Source organism: Pelodiscus sinensis, chromosome 5 (assembly GCF_052426305.1).
Source record: "Pelodiscus sinensis isolate ZL-2025 chromosome 5, ASM5242630v1, whole genome shotgun sequence".
Classification (NCBI taxonomy): Eukaryota; Metazoa; Chordata; order Testudines; family Trionychidae; genus Pelodiscus; species Pelodiscus sinensis.
The window spans coordinates 2,989,801-3,012,618 of record NC_143056.1 but is presented as its reverse complement, the minus strand read 5'-3'; the positions used below and the strand labels follow the sequence as shown (position 1 = coordinate 3,012,618).

At 46.4% G+C, this 22,818-nt stretch overlaps 1 protein-coding gene across 3 annotated transcripts in view; it reads right to left on the bottom strand.

Annotated features, from left to right (window-relative positions):
- Window positions 1-1,763: 1,763 nt before the first annotated feature.
- Window positions 1,764-22,818, bottom strand: part of FANCM (FA complementation group M) — a 106,646-nt gene continuing 85,591 nt past the window's right edge. For 2 of the 3 annotated variants that reach the window (XM_075926120.2, XM_089778266.1), the window contains 10 exons: window positions 14,223-16,206; window positions 12,385-12,467; window positions 12,220-12,288; window positions 11,685-11,816; window positions 8,761-8,914; window positions 7,450-7,556; window positions 5,021-5,584; window positions 3,900-4,239; window positions 2,598-2,889; window positions 1,764-2,024 (listed from right to left, as the gene is read on the bottom strand). In XM_075926120.2, the coding sequence (XP_075782235.2) occupies window positions 1,892-2,024; window positions 2,598-2,889; window positions 3,900-4,239; window positions 5,021-5,584; window positions 7,450-7,556; window positions 8,761-8,914; window positions 11,685-11,816; window positions 12,220-12,288; window positions 12,385-12,467; window positions 14,223-16,206 (3,858 nt within the window). In that variant the 3' untranslated portion in view covers window positions 1,764-1,891. The remainder of the gene's footprint in view (window positions 2,025-2,597; window positions 2,890-3,899; window positions 4,240-5,020; window positions 5,585-7,449; window positions 7,557-8,760; window positions 8,915-11,684; window positions 11,817-12,219; window positions 12,289-12,384; window positions 12,468-14,222; window positions 16,207-22,818) is intronic. The other variant, XM_075926121.2, reaches the window with a different exon arrangement.

Below are 22,818 nucleotides of genomic sequence, written 5' to 3'. Positions count from 1 at the left end.
TAGGAAGTCAGTGCTTATGCAGAAATTCAAGTGCCCAGTGTAAACAGCTGGCAAGTTTTTCTGGAAAAGTGGCTGATTTTCCAGAAAAACTGGCCAGTCTAGACACCACCTTAGCTTAATAGCATAACGTTAGCAAAGCCCCCTCTAATGAAACCAAACCTATAGCTGAGCCCCCCAGGACCCCACTGAATAGGCCAGACAAGACTTCAACACTGGTTGCTGTGGGAAAGGAACAGGAGGAGCTTTCTGTGAGAATGAGCACAATCTTTGTCTTCACCCCTCTATTAAGGAAGGGAAGATGTCTACAAAAACAGTCCCCCCAGATTTCCACAAGATGGCAGCACCACACAGCAAGGCTGCTGGGGCGAGGGTTGGAGTTCTCCAGGAATCACACATCACAGGGGAGTGTAGATGGGGCATGGGGGGGGTCATGTGTCCGCCCCCCAGCGTTTGCCTGGAGAGACACGATTCCTCCGCACAGCAGAGGCTGGGTGCTGGCTGCGCCACCAGCTTCTCCCTTCCTCACACAGGCCTGTGCTCGGCAAAACAGCCTGGACCTTCCCCCTGGTGTGCAGGGGACTTGGCAGTGGGATGCTCGTTCTCCTGCCATGCTGTGGACTGGACAGTGCTCACGCCTGCTCTCAGCAGCAGCCACAGCACTTCCCCTGCCTGGTACAGAAACTGCCTGCTTCTGCCCCCTGCCCCTAGGTTTGTCATTAGCACTGTCAGAAGACACTGGGCCTACAGGCCTGTTTCATTGCATGGGGCAGATTCCTGCCACAGAACAAAAGGAGGAAGGGAACAGCAACGGGATACGGAAGCTTTTTCCACGGCGCTTCTGCATGCAGCTACCGTTTCACACTAGCTAAGCCGTGGTCTGCCTGAGCTACAACAGCGTTTGCCCTGCCGTGTGCAGCTGTGCTGATCGGGAGGATGAATCCCGCCAGCCGACGCCGCACAGGCCCCCCACCTGCGACTAGCTGGGGAACAGCACCATGGCCAGAACTCACAAACAGCATGTTGATCAGGGAGAATCCGTGGGCCTACCGCTCGTCTGGCAACCAGGCCTCATTCAGACAAGTTATTTATTTGGGCGTCCAGCAGTGACCCGTTGAGCTGGGACAGAGCTGATATTCCTTATAAAGACTAAGGTGGAGGGATAGCTCAGTGGTTTGAGCATTAGCCTGCAAAACCCGGGCTTGTGAGTTCAATCCCTGAGGGGGCGATTTGGGGCAAATCTGTCAGGGATGGGACTTAGTCCTGTTGTAAGGGCAGGGGACTGGACTCGGTGACCTCTCAAGTCCCTTCCCATTCTAGGAGATAGGTTGTCTCCATTCATTTTAGATATAGATCTCGTGAGCACAACCAGGCAGAATTCAGATGGCTCTGGGAAGCCTTTTGGCATGTTTACACCATGATGAGCATGCCCACGTGCCAGACAGCTGTCGGGAAGTATTAACGAGATGCCCCCTGCCCATAATTGGCATCCTTTTCTGGAGCTAGATGGCAAAGTGCCAGCTCGTGACTGTAGTGGGGGGTGACAGGCATGTCATGGGATACCTCTGCAGAACACAGGAGGTAAAGCAGCCCAGTTCTGTGGCTCAGAGGTGTATGGACCAGGCCCTAGAGGACAAAGCCACGTAAGTTATGATGCAAGACAGAGCTGCTCCTCCAAAACCTGTTAGACAGGCGGCCAGGCTGCACCTCTCCAAGTAGTAACAGTGCCCAGCGCGACGCCCCCGCCCGCTTAGAGAGAAATGTGCTTTTGTGCCAGGATTTATTTACATAGTTTACAGTGTCATGTGCGACTGTAGTAAAGTGCATTGTTTAAAAAGAAATTGCCTCAGGTTCTTGGGTCCAGACATCTGTCTCGTGGTGGCGGTGGCTGCAGCTACGTGCTACTCCTCTGGGCCGGACGTTTTTCAGGCAACACTTGCAAGTCAAAGCCAGAATGGAGATAGCGGTAGATCTCCTCAGCCTTCTGCAGACTCACTCGGGCACAGGTGGCGATGGCCCTCGGAGAGCTGTAAAAGGCAGGAACCAACAGAGGGCACTTCAGATGCTGCTCTTTGGGATCCAGCGCACACGAGGGGAAATGCCAAATGGGACAAACAACGGGGGCCTGTTGACTCTGCTACAGGTATCTGATGCAAGCCAGGCACCAGAGATGCCAGGGAACCTTCCCTAGCATTCTCTCACGAGGAATTGTGAGAACTCCCCCATAGCAGACACACAGGGAGGGGAGAGCCAAAGCAGGGCTGAGGAAGGGGGGTTGGGTCACAACCAGAGCGAGGCCGATTAGGAGGAAGGGAAGATTAGCAGGGAGCCTGGAGAGATGCTGCAGGAGACACCTGGAGGTCACGACACCGAGGTGACGATCATGCCCAAGTGCAGTGACGAGATGGCTCCATTCAGCCGCTCTAGCTGATCCCTGCACTGGCAAGAGATCCTGTGGGAGAGGGCCAAGGAGGCGGCATGGAAAACAGGGATGTGAAAGGATCAGCAGGTACGGTGGCCTAAAGGAAACTTCTGCCCAATTCATTTTCCCCTTTGACATGAATCCTGAGGCATTTACAGTGCAGTCCACCCGCCCTTACCTGTTAGCCATCTTCTTCACAGACTCAAAGCCATGGCACATGTGCAGGGCAGCTAAGTGGCTGATGTTGGGAATACTCAGATAGAACCGGAGAGCTGCTTCTTTGGCCCCTCTCACTTCTGTTGGCACTTGAATAGCAACGTTCTTCCTCTGCTCCACCATAGCCAGATCTTTCAACAAGCTGGCCGATTCCTCTTGGCAAGAGCTGAAAAGGATGCGGATTCCAGCCCGGATGAAGGCGGCCAGCAGGCCATCATAGTACTTAGTCCTTTGGAGCAATCTCGAAGTCTCTCCTGCATAGTCAGAAGAGAAGAGTTCAGAATCAGCGTCAGAGGCAAGTCGGCAGCTGTACCAAATACAAGAGCTGAAAGGGAAAACCAGAGGAGGAGCCGTTAGCATGAGGCACTGGGAGGAGCCGGGGCTGGCTGTGGAGAAGGAAGAGCCAAAGATGAGGGATTCTACAGGACCAGGTGCTGGACCAGGAAGTGGTTAGAGAAGAAGAGCCCATGATGAGCAGCACAGCTGGAGTAATGAGAAGGAAGGGGGGGGGGGGGGGAACGGGCTGAGGGGGAGGGGCAGGACGTGCACCAGCAGCAGGCTAGAGAAGCACCTTCGCGTGTCAGGCCATCCATCCCCTCCGAGTCGATGTGCAGAGCTTGCACCTTCAGGCCCAATCCCAGTCCTCTGCCTGGCAGGGGAGACAGGCCGAAGCATCCGCCTCGTATCAAATGAGGCAAATCAATTCCTCCAGCTGCTGTGGAAGGCCTCCTATGCCCTCGCCGACGCCAAAGCAAGGCCACTGTCTCCCTGATGGGTGAGACACTAAACGTCTATCGGCAGCACCCGGCCATGCTGATGGATGAGATGCCTTCTCTATACTAAGCGCTTTCCTTTAGAAAGGTCCTGGAGGCCTGTTGTGTCTGACACGCGGTTACAATGTGCCGGTGTGAAGGGTCGCTGGCGTTTATGGCACCCCAACAAATCTTTTCAGCTAAACAAATACAAGGTGGTAAATTCCCATCATCCCCTGGGCAAACCTGGCTTTTGGCTGCTTCAGGGACTAGCGTTACCAGGAATAAACAGAGGGATCACTACGGGTAACGCTGCTAAACTCTACATCCATTTACAAACCCTTTCAGTACCCAGCAGCATCGCTCAGGCTGTAGCAATGGGTTTCTGGCTGTATTTCCATAGGACCTTGCATAGAATCTAAAACTAACGGTCTTTACCCTTCCCGATTCCAGCAACATACAAAGCCAGCACAGGCATTACAATTGTGCCTGCCACAGCAGCCATAGCTAACCTGCTTTAACCCTGTCCTTCTCCACAATCACGCAGATCCTCTCGAACATGCTCTGCAGCTGCTGAATCCGTTGTATAACTTTGGTCCTGTTCAGACTGTTCAGCAGTTCTGACTGGGTTCTCCTCTCCACTGCCATGCGGGTGCTCACAATGTAGTCACAGCCGCCGAGCGAGCATACCTGCACCTTCACGCCATGCTCCGCTTTTAGGCAGGAAATTATTTCTGAGCCGGAGGAGATCTCACGACTGTCGACTAGAATGCACAAGGAGGCGTTTCTCTCCGGGCCAGAGCACCGTGGATTTGAAGCGTCTGCACAAAGGTTGTTTGAAGAGCCTTCTACCTGCAAGCGTGAGGTGCACATGACACCGTTTGTAACAGCGACAGCGCACAGAGAGGGGATTTAAATCTAAGGCCTTAGCAGGCCAGGATGAGTGTGAAACAAAGCACGATGCTGCTCTCACAAATCATTCCGCTGCAATTGTAATGAGAAATCCACACTGATCTCATTCCTAACTTCTCTGTACTGCAGAGTTCAGGCCTCTTTCCAACCTGCCTGTCTAGGGCAAGGCTCCCAGATCTGTACTCGGGTACCAGAGACGGGGGCTGAACTTGCAAGTAACTAGCACTCGTCAGTGCTAGTGAAACCATGGGAGCTGCAGACGGCTCAGCACCTTTGGAAACCAGGCCACCTTTACTTGGACACTTACATATGGATTTAGGAGCCAAACGTTAGCCCACCAAGAGTGTGATTTTGGACCTTCTACTGAAATTATAAATTCAGGAATGAGACCAGAGCCCTGATGATCTGACCCCAAATTATCTGAAGCCCCTCCCCCGCCCCTTACCAGAAATGTGGTCATGCCCCTCAACAACCGTTAATGAAAATTTGGTCCGTCCCCCCCATCTTGACATTGCTAATCCAAAGTGAACTGTGCACAGGAAAGGGCCCCTCGGAGAGGGGGAAGGGGACGTGGACTTCCCCAGACGACAATGCACCGTCCTGTCAACTGTCTCTAATGGCTCCTGATTCCCAGCCATTGGCTACTGAGAGCCGATCGGGCCCAGGCTGCACATTCCGGGGAAGCGCACTGCTGGTCGTATGCCTTTGGATTAATACCTACCTGGAGTCTGGCCTGAAAATCCTCATCCCCTGGCAGTGCAGCAACAGCCAGCGATGGCCGCCTGCCAGTGCCCCTCCCTTCTGGCTGGAAGTCCAGCACGTCGGACACTGAAGCCTTCAGGTTAAGGAGTGTCTGCCCCTTGCCCTGCAGGGGCTGAGGAACAGGGCTGTTTCCACCAGGAGCTTTGGGCTCCCCAGGAGAGTCGGAAAGCACGGACGTGGGTGAGTGAGCACGGCTGTGGTCTGTCCTGGGAGAGGCGTTTTTTATCAGCCTCTGGTTACTGACATTTGTTTCTTCCCCACTTGAATCGTCGAGAACAACAATTCGGGATCTTTTCTTGGTTAAAGGAGCCGCACAATTTTGTTGCATCTTGGCCTGATGGAGAGCTACTCTGCGGCGAGTGCAGTACTGTTTTCTCCCGCTGGCGGAGCGCTCATCCTGTACCAGGTCAAAACGGACAGACACTTCCTCTTCTTCACTAGAGCCACTTTGCCTGGGACTTCCCTCTTCCGCCTCTTCCACACAGAAGCTGTCTGCCAGGTAAGCCTCGTCTTGCTCAGGGATCTAGAAGGAAGAACACGATCACTTTGGCCTGGCCATCACGTCAGTGGGGTGCCGATTTATCCCCGTGGGTCCCAACTGCTGAATGCAAACCCGGTCCCTGAGTTCTGAGCTACCTCTTGGGCCCCACCCTACCGTGCCCAGACGTGTGGGGTTCCCGGAGAGTACGTGGGAAACGTGCAAGTGCAGTGCAAACCCATCATTTGTCACTAGAAATATTTAGAGAGAATTGGACTGTACCGAACGCAGAAAGTAGTGAGAGTTACTGGCTACTAGTTCTACGACGGCCTTGTAAGCAGGCAGCCTTTGTTTCAGGGTTCAGTGTGTCCCAGAGCTAAACATTTCAGATAATAAAAAAAAAAGTACTTTCATTCATTCTAAAACCGCCAGCTTGTACCCCAAAGACAAAATTCTACATTTTGATATGAAACAATGCTGGCGAGACACAGCTCTCACTCTACCACGTGTAAATGCAAATTCCACACAATATATGCAAAACTGCTGCCACTGGGCCGAACCAAACATTTAACAATCACGAGACAGGCACTTTGCTAGATGTATTCTCAGAAATGTTATCTACTCTGCACAACCCATCTCAGGGCACAAAGATGTGGGAAATGAAATTCCAGAACACAGGGAAGCTGGGTACAGAGGCCTCGCCGTTTGCAGATTCAGAAAGAAGCAGCCGCGGCACAGATAGAGCAGTGTGTCGTCGTGTCTGTTGTACATGCCCTGTGGAATTTATCTGCAAGCAAGTATAGGAGACAAGCTCAACGGCCGTGCCAGCTTGAGCTCTCAGCTGGAAATAGCAAAGAAGTTAAGATTTCCCCCATAAAACCAGCGTTGTTGTCCAATATAGATGCTCAGCTACCAGTGACGAGGGCACGGCAAGATCCGACAGAGAATACAGAGGCCCCACAGGAAGCAATGCAGTTGTCCATTTTGCATTGTTCAATACATGAGAGAGGACTGAATATTGAGACCCAAGCCATTTACCTGTAAATTCAGCAGTGGCCTCTCTGGGAGTAGTAAAGGGAGTAGTATAAACTGATGGATGAGCGCTCTTCCATCAGCGTACGCATCCTGGTCTCTCTTATAAGGAGCTAGCAGACTTACCCGGCGCTGCCTAGGTCTGGCCGGGGGAGGAAGGGGGGTAGGAGAAGGGAAGGGAGTGGGAGGTGGAGGGCCTGGCCTGGTGATTGGGAGCAGGGAGGCTACATAGGCCTCCCCCGGCAGCACTCCCCAGGCTGAGAGGCCTCACAGGCTGGCCTGCAGTGGCCATGCTGGGCATCCCAGTGGTGCAGATGGGGGCGGGGCGGTCTGCCAGTGGGACCTGTGGAGGGTGGCTGGGGCTGGGCTGGCCAGCCCATGGTGCTCTGGAGGGAGGGGACCAGAGGGGTGTGGGAGTGGGAGGGGGAGGGGGGAGTTAGGCAGGGAGGCTACATACCAGTGGCAGGCAAAATGGCAGCGCCCTATCCCCACTCCATCGGTGGTGTGGCTGCTCCTAGTGGTCACTCGGTAGGACCGCTCTCCCCTGTGCTTGCTGCCCCCAGGTGAGAATATGAGGATTATGTCTCTCTCCCTCTCCCCCCTTCCCTTTCCATGTTATGGAAAACTAACAATTTCCAGGCACAGCCTGTTTTCCTGGCACAACCAAACCCTGACCCGCGTTTGAGTTAGGATGAGGGAAGCTGCTCACCAAACCTGGCGGTCCTAGCGCTTACCCCTTACGAGGAATTCCTGAACAAACGGACTCAGAGACAGACTCACAGAACTTGTTATATTTAATCTTAAAGGAAGATTAAATATAAACAGCACCTTGAATACATTATATTTCACAAGGAAAGCAGAGTCACTTCACTTCATACCTGAGAGAAAACTGCCATGCTATTGAATCCTTTGTGCACCATTTTATACCTGTTGCCGACTGCGGGGCTACGGACAGATTTTAGGTAAACTCCTTCCATCTCAGAATCTGAATAAAAATTATGAAAACAGACAGACAGACACACATACACACACATTTTATTAAGGGGTTAATTACACAATTGTTTTCCACCAACAAAATAAACATTTCCATAAAAGGACTTTAAAAAACAAGTGGTCCTGTAGCACTTTAGGGTTCGTCCACACAGCAGGGCTAAAGTCGAATTAAGCTACACAACTTCAGCTACATCAACTGCGTAGCTGAAGTCAAAACAGCTTAATTTGGCTTTGGCACAGTCTACACAGCAGGAGGTTGAAAGAAGAACACTCTTCCTTCGACTTCCCTTACTCCTCGTGAAATGAGGGTTACAGGAGTTGGCGTAAGAAGTCCTCCAGCTCAAAATAATGCCCTGTTGTGTAGACGCGCTCTTTGTTATTTTGGAACAACATCAGGCACCACTTGCCTCTTGCTCCACTCATCTGAAGAAGTGGGCTGTGCCCATGAAATGATACTATGTGTATTTTTTGGTTAGTCTCGAAGATAAAACGAGGGGTCTTGTAGCAAGGGTTAAGTTACTGACTAACACGGCTTCCCCTCTGAGGCATTTCCATAAAGGAATCGCCCAAGGTAAAATTCCATACCAAAGCAGGCTCTTCACATTTTTTTGCCTTGATAAAGACTCAAGATTCTCCCACAAAATCCCCCACAGCTGGCGATCTGCCTCGCTCCCACAGTCATGAGAGACCCAGCAACTAGATGAAAGGTGATACAGGGAGCCCACTAGGGCTACCCCCCCAGGCAGCAAACTGGAGCTATTCTTCCAGCTCCCGTGGCAGGACAGCTCCCTGTGCCGAGGTCAGATGCGTATGAGTCCAGCCCTTCCAGAGCACTGGTGCCTAGCAAGTAAATGGGGGCGGGGGGAGGAAGAAGAGCACATGGAACACTGCCTCAGCTAAAATCCCTCAACCCCACACCCCTTTCCCTGCTGCTAGAAAATCTCCCCCTCTGCCTCTCCAACATGGCGTCTTTCTGACCCTCCCCTTTCCCAGGCCTCCCATACACCAGCCGGACAACATGCCTCTCCCCCTCTCTACACATGCTGCTTTCACTGCACGGAGATATTTGGCCTTTTATGCAATAGGTTTCTGGATCAAATGTGACTAATGGTTACCTGTGAGATCAGATCTCCAAGAGAAAAAACAAATACAAATCCCAATGTTTTCATAGAAGGGACACGACTTCCCTCATTTACCATTTAAAACCTCTGTGAACTGGGTCTCATCGTTGAGGAATTGATTGAGTGAGGACTGTAGCTCGTTCTCTGAATCACTCTCATCCGATGAAATATCCCCCGCCTCTTGTAGGGAAAGTTCAGCTTCTTCATCTAAAAACTGCCTGGCTGCACTCTATGAAAATACAAGCAAGTGAGTAATTTACAGCAGTGTGCATCAGAGGGACGGATACTGTAGATAAAATCAGTTCATGCATTTAGGAGATCCAGAGCTCTCTGAGGACAGCAGACTTCATGTGTCAGACGCTGAAATCCAAGGGAGAGTAAGACGTGAAAGAGTACAGTCAAAGCGCTGAGACTGAGGCTAGAAAGGAGCAGCCAAAGACTCGCATGCTGAAAGCAGACAGCATGTGGTCCCGTGCCGAGTTAGGATAATCAGGAGGTGATGGCAAAGTTCTGCAAACATCACATCTAAATTACCCAGGCACTGGCCTGTTTTAAAGCACAGAACTGCATTTTCAGTGTTTTATTTTAACATTTTGCTACTGAGTTTACTCACAAAATACTGTTGGTCTGCAGCAAACCCACTAGCACCACCAAGTTCAGATATGGATTCTAGAGCACCTGTTATTTTGCCCCATTCCATGCTTGCCTTAGATAGGCCAAATTATTCATCGTTTCAGCTCTGGGCAAAGTGACCTAACGTGAGGATCTTGGCACCAAGGCTCAGTATTCTACACATCACCTGACGGAAAGGGGATCTGTGACACACCGTCCCTCTCTGCACCCCTCTTCACACAGAGCACTACTGGCTTGCTTGGACAGTCGAGTCTGTGTTCTGGCCCGACCATAGATAGGCCTCCATAGCCAATGCAAACAGAGAGCGCGATGGTGACAGTGAGTCTTTTGGAAAGCCTGGCCGTGTTTCTCTACAAGACAGCTCCTGGTGAGATTGCTTCTCCCCACGGGGTGCAGCCTGCGGGGTGCAGGGCATCTGCTATTTATGTGCCAATGCCACCAGCCAGGATAGGGCCTGCGCATTGTCACACAGACCCTGTGACCATAAAGACGACAGGAAGAACCCTGGAATGGCTGGGACTGACAGCTTCCCCAGTGACTCCTCACTTGTGCAAACTCCCTATGCAAGCCCAGGAGGAGTTGCAGGAAGCGTCCAGGCAACAGGACGGACGGCCCAGCCAGCTGTAGCAATGGGCTCCCGGCTCTGACCCTTATCTCTGACTCTGACCCTCAAAGCTGTTCTTGGTCTCTGACTGCCCCGGTGTGGAGCAGAAGGCCTAACCGCCCAAGCCCTAGTCATGACGCATGGGCTGGAATTTCATCAGCCCACAGATTACATACAGCAGGACCCTTTATGCTGCAGAGACTCTGCACCTTCAGCCTCAGACCTGCAGAAATGCGTAGATGATGGTACCAGCTGGATGCATCAGCCCCCATATTTCTGCTCTTCCCTCTGCACAGCCTCTCTGTCCCCACAAAGAGTGTGCTGGTGGCAAACAGCTCTCCAGGGCGAGGATGACCTCATGGCCTTTGAGTGCCACGCACCAAGGAGACTCAGTCTACGTAGCCAACAGCGTTAAGAGCCTCACTATCACTTCAATCCTGCCCGTCCCAAGTGCTGGACTGCGTGTGACATTTTAACCCTCCGTGCAGGCGGGGCGTCAGTATGTACCCTGGGATGACCCAGAAGCAGCAAAGCGTGCCCTGGTGCTCAGGCGGCTCGATTAGGGTATTTCCCTCCTAGCAAGGCTCATACCAATGCATCTCCTTCACTTGCAGATTGTCCTTAATGCAACAAGCATTGTTCCTCCAGCTTGTTGTGGTTACATGATACCTATTCAGGGTCCTTCACGTTAGCTGCCTAGGTAGGAGCGGATTAACTTTAAACTGCCAGTGTTTTCTAATCCCTTCAATGGGCTAGGCCCTGGTTACGCACAAGTCCCTGGCAAGTCTCACCCTGAGGAGACAATGTACCTTTTTCGGGTCTCGTGATGTGCAATTTTCACTTTTAATTTATTTCAGACTGTCGCTGTGTTTTCAGTGCATCGAGGTCCTCCTCCACAGCGTTGAGGGTATGTCTGCACTGCCACCCTCGTTCCACGAGGAGTAACGGTAGAGAGGAGAAGGTAGAGAGCCTAATTCGAACTACCTACTCTGTGCTGCGTGTAGCTGCGGGCACGGAGTCCACACTAACGGGGATTTAAAAATGGCAGTGCCCGGCAAGGTGCAAATGAAGCCTGGGATATTTAAATCCCGGGCTTCATTTGCAACTTCGAATGCCTACATTAGCCACCATAGTTCAAACCAGGGTGGCAGTGTAGACATACCCTCAAGGAGGTGGGTTTATTCACCCCCTGGCATGACAAATGATGCGGACATAAGCTTCAGTGTAGACACAACCACAGTCGACCAGTGATACCCCCGGGCCATAACATGCCACAGAGATGTATAGGGCAGAGTTCAAGATTCCGTGGCATGCAATTCAAAGTCACATGGTCTCGGTGTGAGAATGCTCCTTAATGCCATTTTTATTTTTAAATTATTTCCCCCAGTTAGACTATTTAAGAGAGACAAGTTAGAAAACATGGACATTTACATTCCCCATGTAAGCTCTTGGTTTACTTTTACTGTCTTCAGCTTGAGTGCACTGCCTAGTTTCTCAAACCGGACCCCGATTGTGTTATCTGTATTCAGAACAAAGGGGAATATATACATGTAAACAAGGAAGGGGGGGGAGGGATTAAGCTGCTTAAGAAAAGTCACAAAAGAATTTCTGTTCATTAAGTTTTAAAATCTTACACACACAGTAGATTTGTCTATATAATTCTGAAAACCTAATAATTAACTAGTGTATCATTGAAACGCAAGCTATCCCAGGCCTTTAAAATCTATACAACCACATTCACAGCAACATGCAAAGCTCTTACCTTGAATATAAAGTCATTACTCTTTTGCCTTTTGACACCTTTTAGTTGTTTCCTGTTATGGCTCATGTCACAATGTGCATTCTTGTTGGATTTCTTGTGAAAATCTATGCCCTCATCACTAGAGGATTCTGACTAGAGTATGTTACAAACAAGGAAAAGAATAGGTCATGCAACCATTCATAATTACTCAGCTGTTATTTTTTAATGGCCGCTATTATCTAAGTCTGTAGTTCTCAAACAAATTTGATTGTGCCACCCCCTTTCTGTGTGTCTGTTGTAGTTTATCCTCCCCGCCCCCGCCCCACAAGTACATCTATGGCTGCCCAGTTCTCAAGTCTGTATGGTCACAAGCAGCAGTATTCTGCATGCTTTCTGTTAGTGAGACAGTATCCTTTACAGTACACTAAAACAGAACTTTTTTAAAAGCTGGAGAGGTTTTATAGCGATTGGGAAAGTGTTTGCCATTTTAAAAAAAGATGACAAATGTTTTGTTTTTTAGACATTTTCTTTACGTCTTCTTCAAACATTTACTTACTGTGTTAACTGGATGCCTACGCTTCTTGACAGCATGAACTGGTGATTCAAAATCACTGTTATTCTGAACCTTGGTAAACAGAAATAAATTAAAATGTCATTACAGATTCTAGAAAAGAGTTTTGCTTTGACATTTAACGTAACTTTCTTCTTCTGAATGACTCACATCAGGAGATTTCAAAACGTTTCCTTTTTTCTTATGTCTCCTTTGGAAAACAATCTCTTCTTCACTTTCGCTGCTACTTCCTACTGAGGAGTGACAAACAGATAACAACTGTAAGAAAACATTCACCACAGCACAATATAGCTCTGACTGAACAATCAAAATCTATTTAGCTTTGAATGAGGACTGAAAACATAATTATTTATTGACAGACGTAGTAAGTATTGTTCCAGTTAGCCCCGGTAACCCAAACAAGTATTTTCCTACTGATACACACTGTCAATCTCCTTTTCTTTGTACTGTAATAGTTTCCCCTGCAGCGTAGAAGATGGAGTGGAGGGAATAATGTAAGTGCAAAAAATGGAAGTGAAGGGAATTACCCTATATTACTAGGGGCCAAGTTACGTTTTTATTTATTGATTAGTTGCCACATTCTTGTTTTCTTACCACACACTCTAAAAAGAAGTAGAACAGACTAAAAATTATTCTTACCAAACCTGCAGTAGGCTGTATATTAATTTTCTAGTGAACTATAAGGAATTACACCATTTGATGTATTCTGAAAGATGCCATATTCCCTATATTTATAGAACATAAGAATGGCCATATTGGGTCAGACCAAAGTCCATGTAGCCTAATATCCTGTCTGCCGACAGTAGCCAATGCCAGATGCCCCACAGGAAGTGAACAGAACAGGGAACCCTCACATGATCCCCCTACTATCATCCATTTCCAGACAAACAGAGGTTAAGGACACCATTCCTATCCATCTTGGCTAATAACCATTGATGGACCTAACCTCCATTAATTTATCTAGCTCTTTTTTGTTAAAGTCCTGGCCTTCAGTACATCCTCTGGCAAGGAGTTCCACAGATTGACTATGCACCACTGCATGAAAAAAAACATCCATTTGTTTGTTTTAAACCTTGTGCCTATTAATTTCATTTGGTTGACCCCTAGTTCTTATTTTGTGGGAATAAGTAAATAACTTTTCCTTGCTCACTTTTTCCACACCCGTCATGATTTTATGGAATCATAGAATCATAGGACTGGAAGGGACCTCGAGAGGTCATCGAGTCCAGCCCCCCACCCTCAAGGCAGGACCAAGCTCCGTCTACACCATCCCTGACAGATGTCTATCTAACCTATTCTCTATCATATCCTCTATCATATCCTCTCAGTGTCCTCTTTTTGAAGATGAAAAGTCCCAGTCTTTTTAATCACTCTCCATATGGGAGCCATTCCAAATCCCTCATGATTTTTGCTGCCCTTCTCTGAACCTTTTCCGATACCAATATATCTTTTTTGAGACAAGGGGACCACATCTGTACTCAGTATTCAAGATGTGGGCATACCATGGTTATATATAGAGACAGTAAGATATTCTGTCTTATTCTATATCCCTTTTAAAATTATTCCTAACATTGTTTGCTTTTCTGACTGCCGCTTCTCACAGACTGCATAACTCAGGCTGAGTCTGAATGATGCCAAGAAAAAGCACCCTCGGCTGTAATCCAAAGGAGCCCTTCGTGAACAAAGAATAATTCTGCTATGTATGAAAGCTCAAGGGTGATGAGGCAATAACTTATTGAGTTAATTAGCTGCTGCTTTGCTAATCTGAATTATCCATACTGTGACCCTATTATTAAAGCAAGAGTTTTGGGCACCCCACCCTCCCACATAAGCCACAAAGATTGGGCCCTCCAGAAATCTAGAGGCTGTGATTTCCCCCATCCACCTGAGGTCACACCCTAAAGGTCAAGGATTCATAACTTACTGAATTCTACAGAAGGATGTTTTTTAGTGGAAGAATGAGCAACTCTTTAACTGTGACACATTACCTTCAACAGGAAACGTCTGGGAAACATGCAGCTGTCTATGGTCCAGGTTTTCAGTCTTTCCTGAGGGGAGGTCTTCTGTATCAAAGGCTGAATTTAGCAAAACTTTTTTTGGAGGCAGCACCTGGGGAATTTCCTGCATGACTCTAGAAAAAGCATTCATAGAAATTCTTTTGAGGACTTTTACATTCATAACCTTTCTACCTTTCGGTGTGGAAAATGTAGACGCCAACGAGTCATATGACCCATGTTCTTTTTCTTCTGCTTGCTTCAAAGGAGAAATGAGTGGGATACAGTTTTCAGTAAGTTTTGCGTGAGTGGAGTTCTGATTTGGTGAGGACAATGGTGTAGAACAGTTTGTTCTTGTAGTGCTTTCATCTTTCAGTTTTGGTGGAGATGTATGTCTCAAGTTACTGTTGGATAACTCAGTTTCAACTCTAGAAGGTTTAACATCTGCACAAATGCCCAAGAGACCATCGGAATTATGAATACTACTAGTATGCATATCTGTTTGTTCTAAGATTTCTTCCTCAGACTCTTGGATAGAAAACCCCAGATCAAAGTTAACAGGGAACAATTCCTGAGAACAGTCATAAAGATCTTCATTATCCAGAAATGGTTTGTTGACAATGCCCAAATCTTCAGATACTTTCAAAGTTTTGGTTCCACAGTTTATTAATGATTCTCTGGGGTTTGCATCAAAGCACTCATCTGAAATATGCCGTTCAGAAATCTGTCCATCACTTGGTGCAATATCTTTATCACACAAAACTGATGCCACTAAAAATTGTTCGCAATTGTACTTAGAAAGGCTTGCATTGTTAGCATCAAAAAAATGTTCATCTTCAAATAAATTTACGCTCTCATCTTGGTCAGTGGCCATATTTTTCTGGAACTTTTCAGAATCCTTTTTATACCCATCAACTGAATTTCTGTCTGAAGGACTATTTGTCAGAACATGATCTACCATTGTTGGGTTTTCCTTTTGAATTTCTGTGCGCTCACCACTGTCACAACTGAAGATGCCACCCCAGCTTAGACCATTGTTTATCTTGCCAACAAAAGCCTCAGAAAGGAAGCTCGGTTCAGAAGGACAACTACTTAGAGAGGAACACAATTTACTGGGGACATTTAATTCCGAACATTTCTGAGGGGGAAGTGATGGGTTCAGAAACTCAGTGAAAGTGTCACAGGTTTTGCCCTGCAATCCCTCTAGGAATGTGTTGGAAATAACTTTTTGAAAAGAAACAGTCTGTTCGATTTTATCTTCTCTGGTTCTCTCCAATCCTTCATAATTATCGAGTTTATTCAAAGGTGGAGGAGACTGTGACAAAAGCCTTTTTACATTTGTTAATATTTTTATAAATGAAGGGTCCTCAGTTGGAGGCTTGAGTGCAAATGAATCCAACTCTGATTCTGGTAGGTAGAACAAGCTAGATGAAACTGGAGATTTCTCATCTGTGAGGCTGCTGTACCCAGAATCTACACAGTTTCTCTCTAGTGAGCTACAGGCTTTATTTACAGATTTATATTCCTTTACTACTTCACTTACACAACTAGTAGCATTTCCACTGAGATCAATTGGGGCACTACATTTATTTGAGCCAAATGTCATATTTTCTGCATGATCATCTGGTAGACTTTTTTGTCCAGTACATTCAGAAGTGGGATCTTCTGCAGTTGAAAAAGAATCTGAAATGTTAACTTCCGTACACAGCACAGGAACTTCCAAATTTAATGCTGATGTTCTTTTAGTGCTCTTGAAGTTAGTTGCTTTAAACAGTGAGATACACTCTGTATCAAGCTCGCTTAAGGAATATGAACCAAGTTTTGCTTTTGATACTTGTGCCACGTTTTTTCTGGATGAAAAACCCTTCTGAGCCTTGGAGTTGCTGGTGGAAAGACATTTAGTCCTTTGAGCATCTGAGGTTTTAATATCGTTCATATTTAAATAAGGTTGAATTTCCAGTTCATAGCTACAGTCTCCCTGGCGAGAAAAACAAATGGAACATTTAAAATCAGTTAAAAACAAATAGATTTCGGTTTTCACAGACATTTTCATAAAACCATTAAAAATAAATACCAAGATCCTATGCCCAAAAATGGGATAGAAAAAACTCCTTTGGATTCTAAGGCCACGTTTTTTCAGTGACGTTTGCCTGAAGTTCAGCTCTTACATATATATTTAGGAATCCAGGATTGAAAATTATGACCTACATCTTTTTTAAAACAAAGACCACCAAAAATAAAAGTTAGTGTTTTAACAAGGTTAACAGACTGTGCTATTCTGAGCTTCTTCTGCTGACTTGATGGTAACAGTTAACTAAAAACACATTTCTGAGAACATATTTAACATCTTTTTTCCTCCGTGACATTGTCGCATTTGAACTTTTCCTTAAAATATCCATTGCTGCTACAGTCAGTTCAGCTCCCTTCACCATCTGTGCTTGTACCTCACCCAAAAGACCTGGATTTCAGACAAGGGAACTAGAATGCAAAGAAGAGTGCCCAACGATTAAACCCCCATGACCAAGTGCTGGAGGAGGTCCCTGAGTTGCTGGAATTATTACTGTGTCAGAAAGTAAAACAATTCTTAGAGCTTAGAGCTCCATCTTGTCCTGGGAGCTTGAGATCCAGAGGTGAAAATGTTGTAGTGGTGGCATCTTTAAGGAGTATCTAGCAACTTTCCATCCTTCCGTAACTGTCCAGGGGATCTATTCTCCTTTTAGTTCCATGCAAGCCAAGCATCCAGTGTATAGTTTGTCCAGTGGAAATAATGAGAATGCCTTGATATGTTGTCATTCTTGAAATAAGTCCCTCTTAGGAATATGCCTTCCTCCCAAACTGTGTAAGGTGCCCACCAGCAGAGATTTAAAGAGCCTTTTCGCCAAAGTGTGATTTCTTGTAAATCACTGACAAAATGAGATATGCTGGAATAGTTTCAAATCCCCCCTGAAGACTTTACTAAAAGACTAACACGTTTTCCAGAAGTGACAAAGTGATTTTGGGTGCCTCAAGTTTTTCGGAAGCCGACTTGAGACACTTTAAATTAGAGACTCCTTTTTGCAGAGAGCAGACGCTCACCATTTCCAGAATGCTGGCTCTCTGTGTGCTGCCCATGCCCACATGCACCACCCCCGAAGCTCCCATAGGCTGGTTTCCAGCCAATGGGAACAGAGGGTGGTGCTGGGAGTAGGGGCAACGCGGACACCTGCTGCCTCGTACTCCCAAGGGGTGGGCAGAGATGCGTTTGCCAGTAGCAGGCAGCCAGGCCATTTCTGGGAGCAGCATGGCTGGGACCATAGCAGGCAGGCAGCCTGCCTAAGAACCCATTGCGCCAAGGGACATTTCCCTCCAGTTGCAGGATGGAAGAATGTTTGGGGGGCCAGATGGTCTGTCCCTGCCTTAAAACAATCTCTGGAGGGAAGCTGTTTACAAAGACCCCCCCCCTCCGGCACACGGGATCTATTGTTTGGATTGGAGGAGGCTCTGTCAACCCTTGACAATGTAGAAACACAATCAGAACTGACCTGTGGCTCTAGCTCCTTACCAGATTTGGAACACAAATGACCGACAGGGGTTGTCTCTCTGAAGATGACTGTGGAGGAAACTGAGCAGCATTCACAGCCTTTCAGACTAGAACAGATACTTTGAGCATCAATGTTACACTACCTCACATCTTCAAGAAGAGACTTACCGATATACAGCCTGGAGCAGCTGGGCTCCTGGGCAAGGTGGGGTGTGGCTGGAGACCACACTCCCCCAGCCAGCCATTTATGGCCACCACAGGAGCAGTAGGGCTGCGGCAGAAGTAGCTGGGAGCCCCAGCCTCTTCTAAATCACCAGGCCCCAGGGCAGTTGCCCCTTTTGCTCCTCCCTCACCTGTTGGTGGCCCTTCTGGTCCAGCAGTGTTGCTGGAACTTACTGACAATGTGGCAGGTGGACTATCAGGGCAGCAATGTTAAAGTGCTGCCCTCCAAGCATTTTAATGTTGAACATGCATAGACCACTCCCAGCAGCTACTACTTACCAGTACGTGGTAGAGACCCACACTGGCCCAATTGCAATTCTGCTTCAGACTTAGTCCTGGATCCAGAGAATCCAGGACATTTCTCTGAAAAGGGCTTCTAGACCGTGCATTTCTGGAAAACTACCCAAACCAGGATGGGTGTCCATTTACAACTCCCCAAACTACGTATTACTCTGCAAAGACGTCTGTATCGTCTGTGGCAGGGTATGCAATTCGTGCCGTGTCTGATCAGACAATATCACAAAGGTGAAAGGAAAAAAAAATAAGCTTCATCATAGCTTTTTAGAAACTCTGAAGAATGAATGACAGTTAGCAAAAGCTATAAGTTTGTAATACACTTTCAGCTCTAGGATATATTTCATCACTGCTTTGCAGACTATAAAAGAATCTCAGATAAAGAGAATTTGACAGGCATCATTTTTAGTTCTCTCTGCATTAAGTAGGAAACCCATACACTGGAGAATTGATTTAAAAAGCAAAAGATAATTAATTTTAGACAAATTAATGTTTAAAGATCTAAGTGAAGTTCTTCAAGTATCCAGTAGAACACAGACAATGTACAGCTAATATATACATGAGGAACGTAGAGCGCTACCATGTGTCCTGTGTGCATGGCCACAGCTCAAACATCTTCTAACATCTAGGTTACTAACATCTGTCCTAATTTCAGGCTTACATAGAATTACATAAATGTTCTAGTATGCTTTAGCGCCATGCTAAATTATACAAAATGGTTTCTCCAAACAAGGCTGCTTACTACTTACTGATGGGTGCAAAGAGTTACAAAAGTCACATTTTAGCCTGAATACATGCAATTTCTAAAGATTTAAAATGTCATCTGATAAACTACTCCACAAGCTAGCGAGTTTTAATAGTACATCAGCTGCTCAGTAAAGTAGGTCATGAGACCGAGGAAAACAACTCTCTCTCCTCTCACACATTACTGTGCGAAAGCAACAACCTTGTCTAGAATTATTGAATTCAGTTAGAAAAGGAATAGATTTCCTAAAACACAAAATATATAAATACGTAAGTTCCAACGACTAACATGGGGTTCTTGGCTGCATTTAAAGTGATGATTTATTTTAATTTTAATTCCCATTTCTATAATCTAAAAAAAAATCTGTAGGCTATTAGAACTACAATTCACAAGAAAAACTCCATAACCTGCTTTGGGCAAATGTTAAGGCTAAAGTCTACATTAACACGTTACTTACTATTTTAAAATCCAGAGATAAACGCCACAAGACAATGGACTCATAAAAGTTTTATTTTCCAGTAAATGGAAGTGCCTCTTGGCCAGAGCCTGTAGTCTGGCACCCAACCCCAATTCTCTGCCCCAGGTCATAACCCAAACACTCTGCACTCCTTCCTGCACCTCTCCCCAGGTGACAATTCCATTCTGACCCAGGTCATAATCCAACCCTCTACACTCCCTCCTACCCCTCTGCCCTGGACACGATTTGCTCCCATGCCCTGCATATCCTCCTATATCCCTCCCCCAGGTCAGAATCTTCTACTGAACCTAAGCCCCTCCCAGACCCTGCATCAGGTCACATCCCCCTACTTCATTCAAACTACCTCCCAAATCTCAGACCACTCCTGAACTCCAATCCCCTACCCAGGGCTCTCTCCTGTACCCAACTTCCATCCCAGACTCTGCTTTCCCTCCATTAATCAATGAGGGTATGTCTACACTTGCACCCTCTTTCGAGAGAGGGATGCAAATGAAGACATTCAAAATTGCAAATGAAGCCAGGATTTAAATATCCTGCACTTCATTTGCATAATCGCATTATGGCACTATTTTGAAATAACTGGTACACCTCATTGTATGAGGAATAAGGGTTATTTCGAGAGAAGGGTTTTCTCGCGAAATAACCGCGTCTTAACAGCGTCTGTTATTTCGAAATAGTGCCGTAACAAGACTATGCAAATGAAGTGTGGGATATTTAAATCCCGGCTTCATTTGCAATTTCAAATACCTTCATTTGCATCCTTCTCTCGAAAGAGAGTGCAAGTGTAGACATACCCTTAGAAAAGTGACGTCTCTGGCCACTTACCTAATTCTTGGAGTGGCCCCCAATCAAAAATAATTATCCACCTCTGGTTTAGACCATCCCTGACAGTTTGTCTTATTTTCTCTTTCAAACCCAATGATGAAGACTCTACAACCTGCCTGGGCAATTTATTCCAGTGTTTGGCCACCCTGACATGCTGGAAGTTTCTCCTAATGTCCAACCTAAACCTCCCTTGCTGCAATTTGAGCCCACTGCTTCTTGGACTATCTTGAAAGGTTAACAAGAACAATTCTCCTCCCTCTTCCTTGTAACACCCTTTCAAGTGCCAAGGGAGCCTGTAACACATTAATGCCTCAGTACACAGGCACACAGCGGATGCATAGCCTCCAGGTCCCCACTAAAACCTGCTTCCCTTGGAAATCGCATAACTTGCTAACTCCCCTTACCCCTAAACTTGACAGCTAATTTCCCCAGTGTCTTTATTTTTCCTTACCCGGAACACAAAATATCTGAAGATTAATGAAAACAAGAACCACCTGCAATCAAGACCACCAACAGTTTGTTAAAATATGGATAGGCACAAACTATTGTAACTATCTGTCAACAGAATGAGAATGTTAGCAGTGTTGTACAAGGGAACTAGCATAATCGAAAGGCTGTGATTTCTGATTTTGGAGAAGTTCTCTCTTAGGCACCTTTTTCAGTAGCTAAGAATGAAAGGCTCTTCTGCCCTCGTAGGAAGAGATGTGGCCTTTGGTGGAGCAAGACGTGAACTTTTGGCTCGTCCATATTGTTGATTGCCATCTTATTACATTTCTTAGAACAGCATTTCATTTGAAAATACTGAGGCTGGATTTGTTCTCAATAATTATCAGTAGACCACAGGATAAGTCAGATCTGGCACTTGGACAAAGTTAGCTGCCATAACTGTTGCTGCCAGACTCATGAGCCCAAGGGTTTATCTGCCATGAATACAGTATCTAGGGATGTTTACTTTTATTGTGTCATGTATCTGGAGTTATGGCATCAGAACATTGTGGTTTTAGTGAAGCACCTGCGGGCCAAAAAGACTGTAAAGGCAGCTAAAGTTTCACAGTCCCTCAGGGTGGGATCTATCTTTCTGTGTTCACACCCTCATGGAAATCTTCCTTGGCAAGAAACAGTATGCATTTTCCAAGGGATACCTCTGTTTCACCAGCCTTAAGGAGGAAGCAGACAGCTTCCTGGGTGCCAGGGGATTTCTGGGTATGCAACCCGAGTCTTTCCTTTGTCAAGAGCCTCCCATTCCTCCTGCTTCGGAGGAACAAAGAGAGATGGCAAATTCTGCTTTAGTGGTAAATCTTTACCCTCGACTCAGCATGTATGTCCTGCCTCCTCATGCTCCTCAACACTTGAGGAAAGAGATGAGGCACTTGAGAGATTTTTGGATGTTCACCTTTCTCCTCCTTCCTGTAGTACGTATTCTTAGATTGCTGGGCTGTCATCAGAGCCATCTCCTTGAAAGTAGGAATAAGAGATCCTCCTGAAAAGGGCTTATTTTCCGGAGGATCGCGTCCAGACTGGCGCTTTTCTCCGGCTTATCTACAAGCCGGAAAAAAGCGGCAGCCATGTTAATGCAAATGCTGCGGGGGATATTTAAATCCCCCGCGGATTTGCCTATTCCCAAGTGCTACATTAGCATCCCTATTACGGAATAGGGGCCAATGTAGACATAGCCAAGATGTTTAAAAGCTATTAAACTGTTTGGAGTTTAAGGGTCAACTTGGTTTGTTACCACGTTACACAGAAATCCTTGCTAACAGTCGGTAGAAAATCCCCTCCATCTGCCCAGTTCTCGTTGCCGTAGTAATAAAGCCACACAGGCATTAAAAGCTTCCGGCAGTAGGCGTGTTTGCCACGAAGGGTCATATATATATTTCTAATGTTCCAATTTATTCTTTGAATACATGAGAAACAGGCTAAAACAGATTAAGCTTAAACAACATTTATTAGGTACTGAATTGCCATAAAACAAAATAAACTCAAAACTCTATTAAATGAAAGATTAAAGTGCAACAATCTAGTCTTAGTTTCTAGCGCTTTTTAAAAATGTTCAAATGTTTTAATTGTAATTGTTTAGTCTTTACAGTATGAAAAAATTATCCTGCAGCTGGAGTTTTCTTCAAAACCAGATTAAAAGAGCACAGTGACAAGAGGATAATAGTTTGTTTTCCTCATTGATACATACCTATAGAGAATGTACAAAACATGTATTGAGCAGGGTCAATGTTAAAACATGTATATGAATAAAGTACTGTAACTTTCCCTGATCGTTTCACCACGTACTTCCAGTGCATTTGCTGGCTTCAAACAGAACACTGTTGAGTCACGTGAATGAGATATTCTAGTTTGAAGAGCAACACTGTGGTCCTTAAAAATGATATCTGAAAATTGCTTCTGACCGCACAGAATACAAAGTCTGTAGCCTATCCCTAGATGTATTATGCCTGTCGCAATTCAGGGCCACCGTACCTGTATTCCCCATTAGTAGTCCAGTGAGGGCACATGC